Source organism: Gallus gallus, chromosome 4 (genome assembly GCF_016699485.2).
Source record: "Gallus gallus isolate bGalGal1 chromosome 4, bGalGal1.mat.broiler.GRCg7b, whole genome shotgun sequence".
NCBI classification, from domain to species: domain Eukaryota; kingdom Metazoa; phylum Chordata; class Aves; order Galliformes; family Phasianidae; genus Gallus; species Gallus gallus.
Window position 1 is genome coordinate 16,551,607 of NC_052535.1, and position 20,692 is coordinate 16,572,298.

Here is a 20,692-nt window from a genome sequence, read left to right on the forward strand (position 1 = left end):
TTGAGGGGAGTTTATAAGTAGGAGGGGGACTGTTTGCATGGTCTGATAGAGATAGGACAAGGGGAAATGGCTTTAAACTAAAAGAGGGGAAATACAGGTCAGAGGTAAGGAGGAAATTCTTTATTCAGAGGGCAATGAGGCCCTGGCACTGCTGCCCAGAGCTGTGGGTGCCCACTCCTGGAAGCACCCAAGGCTGGGCTGGGTGGGCCCTGGGCAGCCTGAGCTGATGGGGGCGACCTGCTCATGGCAGGAAACTGGGAATGAATGATCTTTAACGTCCCTTCCAGCCCAAGCCGTTCTGTGATTCTACGATCCCTCAGGTGACCTAGGCAGGCACGGCTTTCAGGGTCTACTACAGCCCCGAATTTTGCGAGCCACTCCGCAGCATCACACAAGAAATCCCGGACGATCGCCCAGCACCGCCGCCCCAGTCCCCCGCTATAACACCGCCCGCGGCGCCCACCGGCAGGGAGAGCAGCAGGGCCCGCTCCGCGCCTCCGGCCACCCAGGGCGGCGGCCACGGGACAGACGACCGGGGCCGGTTCCCCCTCCCAGCCGCGTCGCTGCCCGCTGTGCGCCGCGCTCCGCCCCGGGGGTGGTGGCGGCAAGGGCGCCCGGAAGCGTGCGGAGCCGGCGGCCGGAGCGGTAAGGGGAGCCCGCCCGGCACGGCCCGCCCGGCGCGGGGCACTGCGGGTGCGCGCTGGGCGGGGTACCGCCGGTGGGGCCCGTGCTCGGCGGCTCCGCTCCCTCGGGGGCACCGGCGGCGCCGGGGAGTCCCGGGGGGCGGCTGCGGTGCGGGTCGTGCGGAGGGGCTCGGCGGCCGCGGGGCTGCGGCTCCTCTCCGGGCCCGCTCTCGGCCGGGAGCAGCGCGGTGCGGGGGTCTCGGCGGGGCGCAGCGGGCTGCCGCGCTGCCTCCCGGGCTCGGCGGGGCCGCGGGGTCGGGCGCGTTCCCCGAGCCTGCTGTCGGAGTGCCCCGCCGGCCGGGCTCCGCGTGCGGCGGGGCGACGGGCGGGAGCCGCTCCGCGCTAAGGGGCGACACCACCGGGGGTGCGGCACGGGCCGGGCTCGCCCCGCTGCGGCCCCGCTCGTACCGCCGGCATCGCCCCGCGGAGCGGACGGAGAGGTGGGTGCGGAGCGGGCGGCCTCGGCGCTCGGGCGGGCGGTGCCTGCCGGCCCCCTGGGACGTGAAGCGTGTCCTGCCAGGCGGGGCTGCGGCCTTAACCGCGGGCACATTCATGCGGGGGAGGTTCGGGTTTGTCTCGTCCCGGCCTTACAGCTCCCGGCATCGAGCGCGCCAGGAGCATTCGCTTTAAAGCGCTCCTGCAGTGAGTGCGTGCGATACCGCAGCAACAAGCGGTACTTCTGGTCGCCCCTGCACTTCGTTTAATTTTGTGCAGAGAGAGCTGGGTAAACTGACTGCCCGTTGAAAAGCCGTCTGTGTTTCAATCTCTTGTTGAAAGTTTACCCAGTGACTGGTAAATGCGTTTCCCTGCGTGATAACCCCCCGCTGCTGCTGCAGATCAGCACATCCTCTTGCCACATTGCCATTTGCTGGTAGGATTTGTGTTTATCTGCCTTTGCAGAATTAAGTTATTTCCCCTGCCTCACACTCTCCTTCAGCTGGACTGCTCGTGAAGCGGTGCTGTCACAAGAGCAGGGAGCTGTCTGAGAAGTGACCTGCCAAACACCCTTTTCTCTTTCCCCCAAAGCTAGATCCCTTGCCCAGCTGATGGCGTGATCTCAAAAACAGTTGTGATGGCCCAGGGCCTGGAGCAAGCGGCTGGCTGGGAGACGGGCTGGTAAGAGCTGCTGAGGATAGCAGTCCTCTGAGCACATCTCAGGGCTATCTTCGACTGAAATCATTCTTACAATTTGCACATCACTCATACAGACCAAGAGCGTTTCAAATTAAATATTGCCAGGCTGTTGATGTTTCCCTAAAGTCTGATTTTGTTTGGAGGATGGACTTACGTGACGCATTTTAGGGTGTTTAAAGGTAGTTAAGTTAATGTGAAAAGAACAATATAGATACCTAATCAGATTCAGAGTTGCTGATGTATCCTTGTGGTTTTCTTTGAGGGTGTGAAAGAATTATTGTAACACATGAGCAATGACTGGGGTTTCCATTGCAGTATTGTGGGGGACGCATTTCAGTGATGATAGCAGGTAGGCGTAAAGGACTGACATTCTTCTGTGTGTATGGCACTGACCAAGTCAATATTGTGTGCAGTTTGGGGATTCATACGTTTTAAGTTGGAGACTGGTAGAACAGTACAGTGTGTTGCTCAGAGGCTGGAAAAACTGCCCCATGGTGAGAGGCTGTGAGATTTTAGAGAGCTCTAAGTATTTTTTATATAGGATTATTTACAGACACCTGAAATATACCATGTAAGAGGAAAAGAAAACAAAAAATGAAGAAGACCTTGATGCTGAAAGGTTGTAGGCCTTGGAGAGGAAGGCTTATGAAAAATCAGTATCTGCAAATGGCTTCCATCTCTGCGGTGGATGAGTAAGAAAAGGAACAAATGGCCCGTGGAAAGTGGCAGGTTTTTGTAGCCTGGTGTTTTCAAAGCAAGACTCTTCCTGGAAGAGTGCTTTTAGTCCAAAATGATGGCCAGGTTTTGTGCTTGTTGCTGTGTACAACTGAAGTGGAATGCAGTGAACTGGTGGTCTATTACAATCCCAATTAGTTGGAATTTGTACTACAACATTGTATTATTTTAAGATCCTGAGGGATAGGAGTGTATTGGGTTTCGCAGGAATTCGTCAGCAGAGTTGGCCACAGGTCCTCAGAGTCCCAGGTCATTATCTTTTTTGCTTTTAATACATCTAAGTAATCTTCGGTTTTTTTTCCAAGTATATATTGGGTTTATCAGAACATACAATCACAGAAGAAAGGCATGCAGGTGGCAAGGGGCATTTGAGTCTGCAGTTATCGTAATAAACAACAGTGAAAGGGCAAAGGTGTTCCTGATGTTATGAGCGTAGCGAGTGGTTAAAAGGAAATACTGATTTGGTAATGACATTGAATGACAGATTCCTTGTGAACCTGGAAGAATTAAAGCCTGAAGATAACAGCATGTCAGTGTGTTAGGGCTGATTCCAAAAGGTCACACTGCGGAGCAGCAAAACAATGTGCTTCATACACAGTTACACAATGAGAAATACATTTCTGGCACTTAACACATTTTTGATTTGCTAACTTTTCTTCTTTTGCTTTAAGGCTAGGACTGAGAGATCTTTGCAAACCAATTGAAAACTCTTTATAAACTTTGGGGGCACTTAAGCACGTGAAGGGAAAAACTTAAAATTGGTCTATTTGCAGTGGATATATGAACTTAACACATCCGAACTTAAGCCCTTTAATATTGGAATCTTACTTAATTCTCTGACAAATAGTTGTGGGCAGGCTAAAAGTTGTAAGTATTGTTGTTGTGGTTGGCACTGAAACTGGGAGATGAGCTCAGAAGCTGGAGAGATGCTCTGAAAGATGCTTGGTGTCTCAGTGTTAAGCACAAAGCAACAGCTGCCCTAGCCTGGGTGTTTGGATCAAGGCTAGTAAAGGGTATCACCCTTTCTCTTCTCAGTACCTTTTTGCTTAAGTGCTTTGAGGTGGAAATCTACTTAAATGCTATGCTTAGGGATGGCATTATAGGAGAGTTTGCAATCTGCAGGCTTCATTTCAGCAGCCCAGTAACTTATGTCCATAACGGCTTATCAGAGTTTGGCCTGTTTCAGTGCTTTTTCCAGCAGAAAATTTAAACTTTAACCCTAAACTTTGTCTCTATGCTGGAAATAATGCCTCGTGTCACTTACTTTGCTAGAATAGATATACCTTGATGCGGTTTGCTTGAATGTTTTCTTTTTATGTGCTCACATTTGGGCATTTGAAGCTGATAAAATACAGTGCACATCAGTATGATTCATATTTTCTTACTGGGTAAACAAGCATTTGATCCAAAAGATGTTGCTCAGAGTGTAAGTGAAGTAATTTTGTCAGAACTGCATGAACTGTACATCTCAGAGCTTCTCACTGAACATACTGAACTTTTGAGTCTCCAAAACGGCTTACAAGAACAGGTTTGGCCAAAGGTATATTGTCAGCTTGTGAACCCCTGGTGTGACAGCAGGGAATGTTTAGGATTAGATGTTTGAGCTTGGCTGACATCTTGTGGTGCTAACTTCAGAAGGCATTCTAGTATTTCCAGACTAGAGAACATAATTCTCACGTGCATCAGTATTTAGTAGTTACCTAGGATGTCTCCTTTGCATAGTAGGTTGTCAGTGTTTGTACCAATGCAAACTGGACTAGTAAGTGTGCTTCTGTTTCTTCTGTGACAGGTGACTTCTGATACAACCAGACACTTAAGGGAACGATTCATAAAGAGAAGCCTGGAAAGACTAAAGCTGCAAGAACAGGAGCACAGTTGAAAAAAAAGGAAAGACAAAAAAAAAAAAAAAAAAAAAAAAAGGGGGAGGGAAAAAAAGAAGAGGGTTGAAAGGTGAGGCTGTAGAGAATGTCCATCAGCTGTTTCTTCAGATTTGTTACACTATTTCATACCAAGTGGCATCCAAGAAGGGAGTGTCAACTGTAAAAACCCAGGCTTTGAGGAAACAAGAATCTGAGAAGTTGAACCAGTGCTTTATAGTTTTTAACACAGTTAACACAGTTACTGTGGGAAAGAAAAGCAACCTAACTCAGTGTAAGGCATCAGATGGAGTCTATGTTACGATAAAGTGGTTGGACTAGAGACATTCTGAGGTCCTCAGATTTGGCCATTCAATGATTCTGTGGACTTGCACTGAAATCTGAGAGCTGTTGCCCTCAAATTGCACTGAGGCTTAAGATTCTGCATGAGGTTGTTTTGTTGTGTTGTTTATATATTTATTGCTTTATGCTGCAACATCACAAATCAATGTCTTTATGGTTTGAAGTAAAGCTAACGTGACAGACATTTCTAGGTGCCTCCCAGCTGGCTGCAAGGTTCAAAGCTAGGAATGAGCACTGTTTTTCTGCCTTTCCTTCCACCCTTTTTTACATGTTGGTTTTTTTTTCATTGTTGTTATCTTTAGGGCAGTGGTTTTGAATTTTGTATATGAGTAACAGTAGTATATAAAAGCTTAGATTCTGTGTCTAGTGTGCTTGTATTGCATCCTACACTGTCACTGGTAATTAACCACGTTGTGCACCTTCATATCTAAAGAAAGGAAAAGAAAGCCAACAAAACAAAAACAAAAAACCACCCTGAATTTTAGAATGCTATGGCAGTTCTGTAGCACAAATAGAACTTGCTCAGGTTGGATGGGGCTCTGAGCACCTGATGGAGCTGTAGGTGTCCCTGTTCATTGCAGAGGGGTTGGACCAGACAGCCCTTGAAGGTCCCTTCCAGCTCAGACGATTCTGTGATTCTAACATAGTATACGAAATGTTGGATCTCCGAAAACATTGCTATGCTTCTGTTTTTAATTGAATATCTTCTTACTCAAATGCTTTAAAGATAGGAATTTTAAATACTTGTGTGAACGCTTTGTTCCTTGAGTTTTCTGGAGTTTTCCGTAACATATCATATTGGTTATTTAGTAGATTTTCTACAGGTTTCTAGTAGGTTTTCTACGGGACAAGGTTTCAAGGTTTCAAAAAAGCAGTGACAGCTTCAACTTGAATTTTTATGACAATGGGAGTGGTCTTGTTACTCTTAATGTCACCCTCATGCTAATCTGTAGGGGAGCTTTGTTAAGGTAAGAATTAGGTCCATATGCTTAGTCTCTGATTGTGTCCTTGAAGACAAAGGATAATATGAGTCTGTCTTCTTGGCAGTGTATATAAAGAAAACCCTAGAATACAAACCACTAGAAGAGGTAAATACAGAACTAATATGTTCTAAATGTGTGCATCGGTTAGATGCGTGTCATCAATATGTGATGTTTCTTTAAACATGTTACTGTAATAACCATAATAACCATCATTTCTTATTAGTCAAATGTGGATTCTTGGTGACAGGTTGCTTATTATTAGCAGTTTAAAGGCTGACATCCAATCTCTCAGGACTCAAAGAGTAAAACAAGTGTCATCTAAATTGTCCCATATTGATAATTACCTAGAAAAAAAACGTGATGATGAACAAAAAGTTCAAGAGAGAAAAAAGAAAGCTAAGCTCAAGAAGAGAGGAGAGGCAGATAGATGGAGATGAAAAGCATCCCCAAAAGCAGCACAAAGTACCAACTGAAGAACAGCAGTGTCCAGAGAATGTGCCTGAATGGGAAGAAAGGAAATCCCTGCTAGCTCAGAGAAGAGCGGAGTCTATCAGACTGCTTACAGTGCTGTTAAACCATGTGAAAGTAAGAATACTTTAAAACATATTTTAAAATTTGAAGGATATTTGTTAGAGCTTGAATAATTTGGTAGACATTTGGTGTCTTATTGCTGTTTGAAAGAATGTCTTAGGAATGACTGAACACTGAGAAGGCCTGAGGTCTAAATCTGGTGACAGTTTGTCCTTGGAGCAAAGGTAGTGTGTTTCTACCCAGACACTTTGATATTTGTTTGAAGCCTTGTCATTATTATGTCATTATTATGAATTAGTTACAGGACTACTGTCTTAGTTACTTGAGAATGCCCTGTTCTGAGACAAAGAAGTATCTTTAGTTCTGGCCTAGGAGTAGTGAGGTTGTGTGATCAAGCTCTGAATTAAGCTAAAGTTATCTCCTTTATAATTCTTCTGAATGTAGAGCTGTATATTTATGAGTTTGCATCTTGCAGTCTTTATAGTTCTCTATGCTCAATAAATGTACGTAATAATTTTCCCAATTTTTATTTGAAGGATTTTGTGCAGTTGGCAAGTCAGAAAGTGGATCCTTCACTGGGCATGAGGAAGGATGATTCCTTTTCTGAAACAGCATTAAAAGCCATACATCAGAAACAGATTAAGTCCTGTTATTTTATGCACAAAGATTTGGAACGTAAGGAAGAGCTTAAGTGTCAGTTAACCCAAAAAAGTAACACCCTATGTAGTGAGGAAGATTTGACTGCCTTCCGTGCATCTACTTCTCATATAGTCAAGACAGTTTTAAATGACCCTGCTGCAGCTCTGAGTTCTGGCAGATTGACTGGCAGAGATGCGTATAACTCCCTTGGCTGTGGATCTTTACTGATTACAGTGACTCAAGATTGCAAGGTCATTGAATCTCTAGATGGAAGGGACTACCAAACACTGAATGTGGTTCATGCACAGACAGGGTCTGAAGATGGTTACAGAAAGCAAAAGGTTTATGAGACCGATGAATTCATTCATTATTTATTAAACTACTATCAGACACCAAGCTATGAACGTGTTTCCCTAGAGACAAAAAACTCTGCAAACAAGTCCTGGTGGAAGAGAGTGGTATGCGATGATGATAGTGGTTTTCACGTCAGCTTGTGTAACAAGCAAGGTCAGCATTTCAGAGAAGTGAGTCTTGTACAAAATCTCAACAACAGAAATTACATTAGTGATGATAACTGCAGACTAGTGATCACTGCTGGGGAATTTGAATCAACAGACACAGTGTTGAAAAATAAGACCTATGCAGATAAGCTTGCAAAAAAGTTGCAAATACAGAGGAATGACACGCTCACTGTTGATTACTTATTGTATGCTGAATCAAATCATTCTTTGGATTGCACTGCTGCTGCTTGTGATGAGGAATTTGAACGAGAAGATGGTAGAAATGAAGTTACCAAACCATACAAAACTTGTAGATCTGCCTACAAATTAAAGGACTTGTTGGAAGAGATCAGTGATTCCAAGTACTTTAGTGAGGCATGTAGCGGTGCAGTGAAGAGTACAGAAAGGAGTGAACAAATTTACAGCAATTGTAATAAAGGGTGCTTCCCTGCAAGAGAGAAAGAGAGAAAATTACTGGTTTATTTCAAGAATGTAACTCTGGAAGGTCAAACAAAGGAAAGCAGCAAATGTAACTTCTGTTCTAATTCTGCCCATGCGGGCTTGGCTAGGCAGTGTGATCATAACCTTGAAAAGTCATGCAAGAGGTCTAGCAGTAAATTAAGACATAAAGGACAGAAAAGTGAGAGACATTTCAGGGAAGAGGAGAGAAATACTTACAAAAAGAAGAAAAAGAGGAAAAAGCTTTCTTCTGATTTTTTGTCTGATGAATGTGGCTTTTCAGAGACCGAGAGTTGCATACAGCTGGAGTCACTCAGAAAGATACAAAGAAAATGTAATAAAGCATTCCACAACAAAGTGAAATTCAAGACACTTCATGCAGGCACGGCAGCGCCAGGCATTACCACTTCTGATTGCTTTCCACTTCAGGAGACCCTCTGGCACACAGGTGAGAGAGAGGTAAATCAGAGCTGAGGTGAATGCAATTGATAGTCATAGTTCTCTGGCAGGTGAGATTAGTTGCGCAGTTCTTACAGTGATGGACGGTAAGTGTTTTTAAAAGCTTAACAAAGTGTGAAAATGATACAAAAAGACTGTGATTGCACTGCAGCCAAAGGTTTTGTCAGTTCAGCTCAGAAAAACTTTGAGCAGCTGCAGCTGGAGAGTAGTATTTGTCTCTTAGTTGGGTAAAATATTGGTAGATAGGTGCTTATTCTGTTAATAACAACATGCATGCTAATGACTCAACATGCTCAAGAACAACTACGGAGTTGTAAGGCGGCTCAATATGTAGTACGTCTGTGTGGGAGGTACTATCTCAAGTTAGTGGATTTTAGTTTAGGCAGTCATCTGATTTCCATACACAATTGCTACATCTCTGAATATTAGTATTCACAGCCTTTTCTCAATGTACTATGCTTTCAAGTTTGCTGGCAGCTACCTAACAGCCACCTCCCCGTATTTTCCCCTCCCCCTTCACAAACTAATTTCAAGTAACTTTCTCATATACTTATCTACAGGAGATGAGAGAAAATTAATTTTGAGAAGAGAGATGGATGCAGATGAAAGAGGATGCCCTCTCTTTCCTCTTGAGATAATTCAGACAAACCCCTGCTCAGATACTTTCTGTGGAGCAGAGCCCAGAAGAGGATGCTGAACAGCTACTATAGATAATAGCTCTTAAGCTCCTATGTAGAAGTGGAAGAGGAAAGCCCTTTAGCCATTAAAAGATACTGGAAATACTTGGGCTTTTTTCTTCAGATAATTCTTTCAGTTGGAATTATCTAACTGGTGTAGCAAGCCACAGAAACAGAATCTTTATTTACCTTTTGGATGCAAGGACCAAAATTTTCTCCAGGGCCAGACAAGCTTTCGTGGACCAATTGCTAAGAATTTGAAGATTCATGGATTCAGATCTCAGAGATAAACTCTGATTGACATTTACACAATTCCCTGCATTTACAGATACAGTATTTAGTAATATTAAGTCCCTGGAAAAAAAACCCAAACAAAAACAACAAGCACATAGATATATAAATCATAGAGCAAGGATATGAAGTGCCTTCTCAATCAGATTGTTAAAATGATGGAATTGGAAGCTGTGGGGGACATTCATACATAATAGTGGAGAATAATAGCTTTCTAAATAAGAAAAAAATATATACTGTAAAGTTCACTGTGGAAAAATATTGTTTACTATTCACAGTTCTGAAAGTGTTTCTGAAAACCTGCTGGTCTTTGGAAGGAAGGATCTCACAATAACTGCTAGATGTAGCGCTTCTGAGAATCTGATTTTCTAAGCACAGCTCTGAATGTTGGACAGTGAAAGGGCAATGTCTGTCAGCATATTGACAGCTCATACTTATGCAGGTTGAAAATACCGTAGAATCATAGAGTCACAGCATGGCTTGGGTTGAAAGGGACCTTAAAGCCCCCCCAGCCCCACCCATGCCACGGGCTGGCTGCCCCCATAGCTCAGCCTGCCTAGGGCCCACCCAGCCCAGCCTTGGGTGCTTCCAGGGATGGGTGCACACAGCTCCAGGCAGCAGTGCCAAGGCCTCACCGCCTTCCGCGTAAAGAATTTCTGCCTAATATGTAATCTAACTCTCCCCTCTTTTAGTTTAAAACCATTCTACCTTGCCTCCTTACACAGTCACTACCAGACCATGTAAAAAGTTGGTCCCCCTCCTGCTTATAAACTCCCCTCAAGTTCTGGAAGGCTGCAGTGCGGTCTCCCTGGAGATCTCTCTTTTCCAGGCTGAACAAGCCCAGCTCCCTCAGCCTTTCTTTAGAGGAGAGGTGCTCCAGCCTTCTGAGCATCTTCATGGTCTCCTCTGGACCCACTCCAACAGCCCCACATCATTCTTGTGCTGGGGACCCCAGGCCTGGATGCGGTACTCCTGATGGGGTCACATGAGGGCAGAGCAGAGGGAGACAATCCCCTCCCTGCCCATTGCCACCTCTCTGTTGATGCAGCCCAGGACGCTGTTGGCCTTGCAAGCTGTGAGCACACACTGCTGGCTCATGCCTAGTTTTTCACCCACCAGGACCCCCAGGTCCTTCTCTGCAGGGCTGTCCTCAAGGAGTTCTCCCACTCTGTGCATGTATCTGGGATTGCCCCACTGTAGGTTCACCTTGCACTTGGCCTTGCTGAACATGGACAGGTTTTCATGGATCCACTTTTCAAGCCTGTCCAGGTCCATCTGGATGGCATCCCTTCCCTCTAGTATGTCACCCTGCACTGCTCAGCTTGGCGTCATCAGCAAACTTGCTGAGGGTGCGTTGATATCTCTGTCTATATCATTGATAAAAACGTTGAAGAGCATGGGTTCCAAGGTGGACTCCTGGGGAACACCACTTGTCACTGGCCTACACCTGGACATGGGAGCCACTAAGCACAACCCTTTGGCTGTGACCATCCAACAAATTCCTTATTCTTAATAGTCCACCCTTCAAATCCGTATCTCTCCAATTTAGAGGCAAAAATGTGATATGTCCACAAGATTTCAAGAAGCTGTCCTTTTGAAGGCACATGCAGTGAGATATCTATTTAGTATAATTAAGCTTACATAAAATTTCTGGAAGAATTGTCAAATGTTGTTAAATTTCTGCTGCATGGAAGTAAAAATGTGAACTCAGTCTGGGCGCTTGAGTTATATCTGTATTTATGCAGGTGGCTGTATTTAGAAGACAGTCACAGTTGCTCTGGGCCAAAGTCCCATAGCAAGCCAGAGAGGACCAGTTCAACGTACAATACACTAATTATTTCAACTTTCATTTTAGTATGCTTAATTTATTATGTGTCAGTATGTAAATGTGATGATGTTGCCTTCCTTATATAACATATTATCCACATTTGTAACTTCTGCTCTAATAAATAATGATTTTTAAAAAATTTTAGTTGTTTGTGGTAGATTGGTTTTCTCCCAGTGTTCAGTATTGGTGATTCATAGAGGCTTCTGAGCCATGCTCTGCCAAGTTCTACCAGTTGCGTCTGCTCACATGTTCAGATGCTGAGTGCCTTTTTAGGATCATCAATGACTACTCAAAATAGTGTTAACCAACTACTTTTACCTAAAAAACAACCGCCCCCCCAGAACACCTTATTTTCTTGACAGTAGTATTTTCTATTGTGGAGAGCATTCATGCCTCTTTAAGTTTCCTTTTTAGTGTTTTATACAGTTAAAATAAAGATCAGCTAATGTATTTGTTAGCCATGTGAAATGTTTCAGTGACACCAACAGGACACACCAAGGGTGTCTTCTTTTTCTCTATGCACTAGCTGCATATTAAAGAAAAGATGACAGAATTTCCCCTTGTCAGTCTCTAGACAGTTCTGACCTGTAAGTACCCTTTTCCCATGTGTCAGACCTTTCAATTAGATGTGAGAAGGTATTTTTGTTAATCTAAGGGAGGAACTGCAGATTTCCTTCAGTGTAAATTTCCAGGACCCTATCAGCGTGTTATCCCACTGGTCAGTATAAACAAATAAATCCGTTCTGTAATTGCTTCTTGTGTTCACCTGTATTGACTGGAATTGATAAAGCAAATCTGTGTCTCCAAGTCCTCATTCAGTGTAAAACACTGCTAGTGAATAAAATATGCATACTTAAAAGAGACCCCATTGTAACTTCTGTAGCAAAATACAATTTGTGTTTCTTTTTTGTTGTTTATTGGGATTGGGATTACTTAGAACCTGTTACCAGGAGATTTAGTATTAATCCCTCACTTTTTCTACCTGTGTGCTTAAGCCCCATCTTTCCACATGCTGAGCTGTTCAGTAAAATTGTGTTGGTTATCCTGAAGGCTGATCTCTAAAGATACAGAAAACTCTTTACAATTCTAGCTTAGTAAATTAAGTTTCAGTTGTGTTCAGGAGTAAATGTTGTATCTAACAAGTTAAGGAATGTGTATATAATTTGAACATTTAATAGGCAAAAAGCATTCAAATAGTTGAGCATGTAACATTCCTAGTATGATTTCACATCTTGGAGCTTGGTTAATGCTGTTATAGTGAGATGGTGTTTCAAGACGTGATGGGGTTTTATTTTTGTTGTTGTTACTGCTTTTCTGGTATGTATTTATTTTTATGGAAGCGCTGTTTACTGTTACTATGACCCGTGTAAGCCCTATGAAATAGGGCCCTGTGACTGCAGGCCTTGCAATCAGATCTAACTTCACATACAGAACCAATGAAGATGCCCTCTGGCAGAGCTGGGGTTATCAGACATAGGGGAGCTGCCTGATTTGGAGCTTTGTTAGCTGAGCTGTGGACAGCTGTACTTCATGCTGAATGCCGAAGTCAAAATTCCGAGTCACAATCCCACAGACCATTTCTATTATTATTGCATCAGTCCACCTGCTTGACATTTAATAATAATACATTTATTTATAGTGTATGGCCTTTTCTTCGTTATCTGGAGACTGAACGCAGTATGTAGGAATGCCTCCCCATTTACTTCACCTTTTGTAAAACCATGTAACTCTCATCAAAAGCATTCATTATTAAACTGTATGTACATACAACTTGAAGTAAGAGCTGGCAGAAATAATTAAGAGTAAGCAGTGTCCAGGTGAAGGAAATTCTGAATTTTACAAAGCAGGTGACAGTTTGCCACAGCTGGTTGGATATGAGATGCTGCTCGATTGTTGTGATTTGTCCCAGAGCTCAAGTATGCTGTCATGACACGTGAATAACTGGTATTTCAACACTTCACAAGGAAGACTGATGACAGTCTCTGCACTTAGCTTTTCATTGTGCTCTCCTTGGTTAATATACAAACTGTTCAGCTACCTGGCGTGGTTCTTTTTGCTTAGTCACTGCAGCCAGTCATTGCTGAAGGGATCAAGTTGCATTGAACAGTAGAAAACGTGAGAAGACATCCATTTTCTCCAGCACTTCAGCAGAAAATGTGTGCCTGCTGCTGGAATCTCTGCTCTTATGACACGTGCCTTCCCCTTTCACAATGAATAATTTGGTTTTCTCTGAAAAGGTAGTGGTCTTACTCTGAAGCACGCCAATTCATGCACGTGTGTCTAACATTGAGCTTTGTCCTGTGTTACTGCCAGTTTTCTGTTTGTTTATTCTTTAGGATGCATCAAATTGTATTGTACAGATATGCACTTAAAACGGTGTTCAATTCCTCACTAACATAAGAGTTGGTGTTGGACCCTCTGAAGGGTAGGCTGCAGCCCTGCCTAGCTCTGCTACAGTGTGGTCTTCCAGAGCAGCTTTGCCCAGTGCCAGCAGTTACTTGGACTTTTTTTCATGCTTAACTCTGTTTTTGCAACAGTAAAATATACATGAATGTGTTCTGTATTTCATATTCTGTTAAAAAAGTAATATGCTACAGAGTTGTACTTAGAGGCATTCAGCTTGAACAGTCTACTCATGGAATAACGTAAGAAAGACATTGGAGAAAGACAGTAAAACTTGTACCATTGGGGGCAATTAACCATTGGTTTCAATTGCAGTAAATAAAAACAAACACCACCATTATGCAAGACTTTTATTTTCTGCCTTAAACAGATAAAAGCACATTTCTGATCTGAGGTAAACCATTAGAAGTAGTTTGCAGAAAGTATAAATGTCTCTAGAAATAAAACAGCAACACAAAGGTCATGACAAGACTTTTATTTGTCTCTAGACCTTCATTAGGTAGTTCACACAGTAACACTATACAAGCAATCTGGCTCAAACAACTGCACTGCTCATTTGAAGGCCCAGTGTAACTGACAGGGAAAAACCCCATGGCAGTGTTATGACTGATGGAAAGTCATTGGTTCTCGCTGCAATATGTCTCAGGCACTTTAACATGTTGTGTCAACTTGTTTATGAAAGCTCCTGTTGTGCAATACACTCCACTTTTGAACAATTTTGCCTAGTTTGTACCTTCCCACTCAGGACTACGCTCACCATTTTGGTCATGTTGCCAACTGGAAGCAACTCAGCAGAAGAGCCGAACCAGAAAAACTAAATAGTGGGAACTGTACCCCCTGGCACCCAAGCAGAACCACCTGGACAAGTCAGCACATTTATAAGAGGTCAGCAAATCAGTAGTTACCTCCTTAAAATTTCTGATAAATTTTGAAGACATATTTTGGATGATGAAGGAGCATATTCACATTTTTCCTTTGTCAAATCCATATATCCAGCCCCCTTTGGTAGGAGACTGGATGACCTCGATGGAGCAAACCCAGTCATTACGGACAGAGTAAGAGAGCAAACAAGATAAAAGCAATTCAACGGTCAGGCCTATTGTTGGCTGTGCATGAGATTCTGCCACTTCTTTTAGCAGCAACATTCCAAAGCAACAAAAGCCTCGTCATGGCAATGGCTTACACCATGTTATTTATTTTGTACAGGGAACTTCTGTAAGTTACCTTGACCGTAAACATTTTTCTGCTAGTTAAAATTGCTTGTACAAGAGCACTTGTTAATCGTGTCACACCAGCAAGTCTTCCTTTAGGCCTAAAAATCATCACTAGCTGCTTTTCCTTGTTTAATTTCATTTTATTAAAATTCTTTGAAGAGTTTTTCTAAGAAGAGAAGTGAGCAAATGATAGTCCCACCAAGTCACGCTTCACAGTGAACCTAGTTTTTAAGGATGTTCAGTTACAGTCAGCATCTAAGTAACACTTAAGAGGTGCTTCAGAAGTAAACAAAGAATATTGATGCAGCTGTGTGACTGAATACATCAAGTATTCTTCAGTCCTTACTTATTTTCTAAGTATCTAAAAGTGATCTAACTTCTCAAAAACTCTTGGCTTTTTTAAAGCAGTTATTGTTTCATCTGTAAGCCCTGTTTAGCTCCTGAAAAGCCAAATTATTTGACAAGATGTTGAGTTATATTGCACCACAAATGAGTACGATGCTTCAAGGACAAATACAGTCCCTTTTCTAAAGGGACTGCAATGCAAGGCCCAGATCCTGCAGAAGCCAACACTAACCAAATTCAGTGGAATCTGTGTTACATACGTGACTTACTCTCATGCTTGTGTCTGCAGTGTTAGATTGTTAGTGAAAAGGTCTGGATTTCAACCCTAATAGTGACAGAATAAAAACAATAATAGTCCTTTATTGCCAAAGTTGCAGTTTACTTTTGCACTGACATTTTTGGTGCATACTTCCTATTATGCACTTTCAGAGGAAGACAGATATTAGACCTGTACTAGTTTACTGCTGAATTTGAAGAGGAAGCTTAGGAGAAACATGATTCAATGTAAGTCTGGACCTTTTGTAAGCATTGTTGCTGCTGCTGCAACTTGTGAAACAGAAGTGGAATGTTACAAATGATCCTTTAAGATACAAAAATAGACTGCTCCTCAGGGCATTCTACTCTTTCTTTGCATCTTGGGCATCTTTCTCTTCTTCATCAGAGTATACAGTGGGTTCCTCCCCGTCCTTCAGCAGCTTACCAACGTGGTGATACTTAACTGAAAATTGGAAACAAATAAAAATAAACTTCAAGTCATTATTCTGCCATGAAAATGTACTTTTTGTATCTCATATTGGTTTCCTAAATTAACAAAAGGTGCCTAATTGTAAAGAAACGCATCTGAACTCTGTGTTGCAAACAGTGGAGAGAAGTAAAAGAAAAAAGCCAAAATAAAGTATCTGAACTACTGTTAATGTTCTAACAAATGTAATAAATATGCAAAGTTTATGAGATATGGTTGTTCCTTTGGTTAAGCCAGAAGATGGATGAATGTAGACATGTGAAATGAGGGAACTCGTCCAGCTAAAGAAGCAGAATTGTGGATTGGATTATTTCTCTCACCATGCCAAAGCTAGTTTTTGAACTAATGGTGTTGTTAGAATATTTTAGTTATACAAATATATACGTACAGGTAACTTAAACCTTTTGTGATGTATGCTGCCTGTACTCAACAGGACTGCAAAGAGATCCTTTCTCCTGGAGATAAAGACGGACCTACTGACTGGCTGTGCAGCTAATAAGCTTCTGCTTTGTGCCTTTTTTTGAACAGGTAAAAAAATATGTAAGAACTAAGAACGAGGATATGTTGCCCACCCGTCAATTTCAAAGCCAAAGATACCTCTTATTACAGGCATTTCATACTAGCATTGTTATTATAATTAATAGGAATTTAAAGCAATTCATTGTCACATTTACTAGAAGCACAGTAAACAGAGCACAGTTCACTGACAACCCCACTGTTTGACTCTTGACATGGTAGATTTGAACACTAGGTTAGGTTAGAAATTTGGTAACGTAGTTCTATTTTCTGGAACACAGCTGTTGGCATTGTAAAACAACCTTTAACAGACTTGATTAAGACAGAGCCAAAATAGTAGGGGTGTGCCAGGTCAAGACTGAGACCTAACAGCATTATATGAAGAAAAGTCCATGCTAGCATAGTACAAGGTCAACACAGCAATCTCCTTTAAAGTTTTTTTTTGAGTAGCAAGTTGGAATATGTGGCACTAAGCAGATGGAATTGCATCTTAATAACTAACACTACCAAAGCACAGAGAAACAGGGCAACTATGATAATGACTTCCTTCTGTTAATTTTAGAACAAATACACCAAGTGTGCAAGTTGCCTTTTCCTTTGCTGCTCTATCACTGGCAAGGTAATGGCCAGAGATGGCATTTGCCTGATCATCTTCTGCGGAAGAAAGTTAGCTGGATAATTTGCCACAGATCTAATAAAGTCACCATCAAAGCAATGCCGAATAATTTACTTAGGGCTAAAAGCTGTATCAGGAGCTCAGAAGGGCAAAGGCCTGGTTCAAACAGTCTTCAAAACTCAAAAAAAAAAAAAAAAAAAAAAAGAAGCAATAATTCAAATGTTACTTCTGAAAAGATGAATGGGACTCCATTTTTCAAAGCTTCAAAGCTAATTGTCTATATAGATGGTATCTTTGCTGTATCAGAGGCATGTTCCTTACTTCTAATTCCTGATAACTTTTTAGATGGTCTTACAGACTTGTCCTCTGAGAAAAGTCTTTCCATCCAGTCAGCCGTTGTGTAAGACGGAGGGAGGGAAAGAGGGAGAACACAGAGAAAACCCGACATCTCTCATCATTTTTTGAATAACAGAAATTTTGGTTGGTAAACTTCAGCATTAACTCAAAGTAAGGTTCCAGACTGGTGCTTCAAATTGGTAACAGCCCTTTAACTGCTGCTTCCCTGATTACACGCTGGTTAGCTTCTTATTTCTAAATAGGTTTATAATTACTTACAAGTGAACTGTGACTCCCAGTCCCTCAAGGTCTCTTGCTGTGTAGCGTTGAGATCAGAGAGGTCATCATAGTCATCCCTCAGAGCCTCCTTATCCAGGCAGAAAGTGGCAAGACCTCGGGATGCATCTCTCCCAGCAAAAATCCCATACGGGCCATCTTCAAAATAAAAACATAAGCATTATTATTGCAGCAGTAACTGATGCTGATGATCTTCAAGGATTACAGTCCGCAACTGAAATAGATTATGAGTTCCTGCCCTGTTCTGAGAATCTCAAATTCTTGAAATGTTTTTGGACTTTATTCCACTTGCTAATAAGGAACAACGGAGGAAGAGAACAAGAAATAAAACAATGTGGAGAAACACTGAGTCTGTTGGAACTTCAGACAATCAACAGGGCCAGACTCCAGTGTGTGCAGTGCACCGATAGGGAGGGAATAAGATACAGAGTGGGAAGGACATCCTCAGAAAATGGAACAAAGGGTGGGTTTGCAAGTCTGAGGTGAAACGGAGTCTTTCTAAGAGATGCTCTAGACTTCAAGAGCTCTAAGGATAAAAACTTGACTGAAAACGTGCTGCAAATGCTGGGCATTACTGACTTGGAAGAGATATCTGTTAAGACTTTCAAAATGCAAGATGAACTCAAATGACCAAAGCGTGCAGTTCACAGCGTATCAGAGATTCCTTATCAAGACAGGCTCTTGCTACATGCCATTACTGATTAACTTGCTTGGATGACAAACATGTTGCAACTGGACACTGAGAGTTCTTAAGGCAGATTAAAGGAGCGCCCTGTGAACTCTGGTTACTGCACACTGCCTGCCATCTTCCACGCCTCTCAGAGCGCACTTTTCCCTACGTTCATCAAGAAGAATCCTACCTTTCCTTAGAAAACACCCTGTGATGAGCCACTCATATTTCACACTGTCCAGAAAGGGCACACGTAAGGCACGGTCATTAAACCACGTGGCTTTTAGTTTGCACAGACACAGAAGTGCAGGTATAACCCCGCTAGCTCGGAGAGCTGACACCCGGCATAACAGCGCAGTCTCTCTCTTAGGAGAGCTCTGCTAGAAGCAAAGAACCTCTCCCGGTGCGATCAATCTCCGCACTCTGACAGAGATAGCTCAACCCAATTCGCTACGTATTCCTTTAAGACAAACATTATGCAATAGAGCAGCCCAACAAGCGCCGAGGATGGCATGTCCGCCCCGAGAGCGCGGAGCGCTGGCTAAGGAGCGAGGCCGGCACGGCGCCCGGCCAGCACGGCTCGGAACAACGCGGCGGCGGAGCGGGGGGCGGAGGAGGTCCCCGGGGGCCGCGCGTTGCGAGATCTCCGAGCAAAGCCCCGCGCAGCGCTCCGGGCCGAGCCGAGCCCCGCAGCCCGCCCCTCACCCGGCCCGTAGAACTTGCTGGCGCGGGTCACGTCGAACACCTTCCCGTTGACGGCCATGAGGATCCGCGGGTCGCGCACGCCGTCGTAGGGCCGCAGCTGCTCCAGTGTGAAGTCGCGGCGCTTCATCTTGGGCAGCGGCGGCGGACCCGCCTCGCCCGGCTGCGCCGCGGGCCGCTCGCCCCGCAGGATCTGGTAGAGCAGGAAGAGGCAGAGGCCCAGCAGGCTCAGGTTTAGAGGTGAGCCCACGATCTCCAGCAGCAGGCCACCCCCCTCGGTCGCCACCGCCTCCTCGCCCGCCATCGCCGGCTCCTCGGCGGCCATCGGCTCCGCTGCGCTCCGGCACGGCGAGCTGTGGGGCGGGGCGGGGCGGGGGAGGGAGGCGGCCGAGGGGCGGGCGGCGGCGGCGGCGCTCCTGCCGGCAGGGGGCGCTGTGAGCGCGGCGATGGCATCGCCGCCATCGTCCGCTCTGCGCGGCGGGCTGAAGTGAGGGAGGCTCGGGCTCCTCCAGCAGCAAAACAACAGAAGCAGCAGCTGTGATGTACTTTTATAATGTGCCATTTGTCCACTTGCGGGTTTCTCTGCCCGGTCCGAAGGAAGCGCTGACACGTTCGTCTGTTTAATACGGGGCTCACACATAGCAGAGGAGCACGTTGCTGTCACCTGCCCCTCTATGGGCTGTTTTGGGCCTGAGTGTTTGTCTGTGTAAATGGTGTCCTTACCACCATTCAAAAAGAACATAAATTCCTGCCCGGTCAGTGTCCTTATTCCCTCAGCACAGGACGGAGCCTGGCCATGGGGCACTGGGTGCAGTGCACTGCGTGTCTCTCACCGTCAGAAGGAACTGTAGCTCTGTGACCCACCGGGACTGTTGTTTACACAGAATCCCAGAACTGCAGGGGTTGGAACAGACCTCTAGAGATCATCGAGTCCAACCCCCTGCTAAAGCAGGTTCCTACAGCAGGTCAACACAGGTGGGTGTCCAGATGGCTCTGGAATATCTCCATAGAAGGAGACTGAACTGCCTTTCCAGCAGATCACCCCTGACTTATGCTGATGTGTGCAGTTATTCCTCCCCAGTTGCAAGACTCTACACTTGCTCTTGTTGAACCTCATCAGGTTCCTCCCTGCCCAACTCTCCAGCCTGTCCAGGTCTTGCTGAATGGCAGCACAGCCTTTGGGTGTGTCAGCCATTCCTCCCAGCTTTGCATCGTCAGCAAATTTTCTGAGGGTGGACTCTATCCCTTCCTCCAGGTCATTGATGGAGATGTTGAACAAGACTGGACCCAGCACCAACCCCTGGGGAACACCACTAAAAACAGGCCGCCAACCAGACTCTGTGCTGCTGATCATGACTCTCTGAGCTCTGCCAGTCAGCCAGTTCTCAACCCACCTCACTGTCCACTCATCTATCCCACATTTCAAGAGCTTCATTACAAGGACGCTGTGGGAGACAGTGTCTAATACCTTGCTGAAGTCAAGGTATGCAGCATCCACTGCTCTGCTTCCACCCACCCGGCCAGTGATGACATAGAAGGCTACCAAGGTGCTCAAACATGATTTCCCCTTGGTCAATCCATGTTGACTACTCCTGATAACCTTCTTCTCTTCCAGCTGTTTGGAGATGTTTAGCTCCATCTTTTGGGTACACAGCACTGAGGTGTTCAGCAGTTGGCTCTGCCCCTCAAGGTGTGAGGTTTGGTTCCACCTGC

General features: G+C 44.3%; 2 protein-coding genes across 17 annotated transcripts; one reads left to right on the forward strand and one right to left on the reverse strand.

The window, feature by feature from the left end:
• Nucleotides 1–608: 608 nt before the first annotated feature.
• On the forward strand, nt 609–15,281 carry AKAP17B (A-kinase anchor protein 17B). Of its 16 annotated transcripts, none has more exons than XM_046940551.1 (6): nt 609–1,123; nt 1,461–1,554; nt 1,710–1,799; nt 4,342–6,339; nt 6,822–8,331; nt 8,903–15,281. In XM_046940551.1, exons 4-6 carry the CDS (start codon nt 6,115–6,117, stop codon nt 9,037–9,039), a joined length of 1,872 nt encoding a protein of 623 aa, XP_046796507.1. In that variant the 5' UTR covers nt 609–1,123; nt 1,461–1,554; nt 1,710–1,799; nt 4,342–6,114; the 3' UTR covers nt 9,040–15,281. The 16 variants fall into 16 exon arrangements, with proteins under 16 accessions (XP_046796507.1, XP_046796502.1, XP_046796508.1 ...); XM_046940546.1 differs by having other exon boundaries at nt 609–645; XM_046940552.1 differs by having other exon boundaries at nt 609–645; nt 1,714–1,799.
• On the reverse strand, nt 13,877–19,336 carry PGRMC1 (progesterone receptor membrane component 1). Its single transcript, NM_001271939.2, has 3 exons — nt 18,983–19,336; nt 17,590–17,745; nt 13,877–15,818 (listed from the first exon to the last, which is right to left on the reverse strand). The coding sequence occupies exons 1-3, from the start codon at nt 19,302–19,304 to the stop codon at nt 15,718–15,720; spliced, it is 579 nt and encodes a 192-aa protein (NP_001258868.1). The 5' UTR covers nt 19,305–19,336; the 3' UTR covers nt 13,877–15,717.
• Between the last annotated feature and the right edge of the window lie 1,356 nt (nt 19,337–20,692).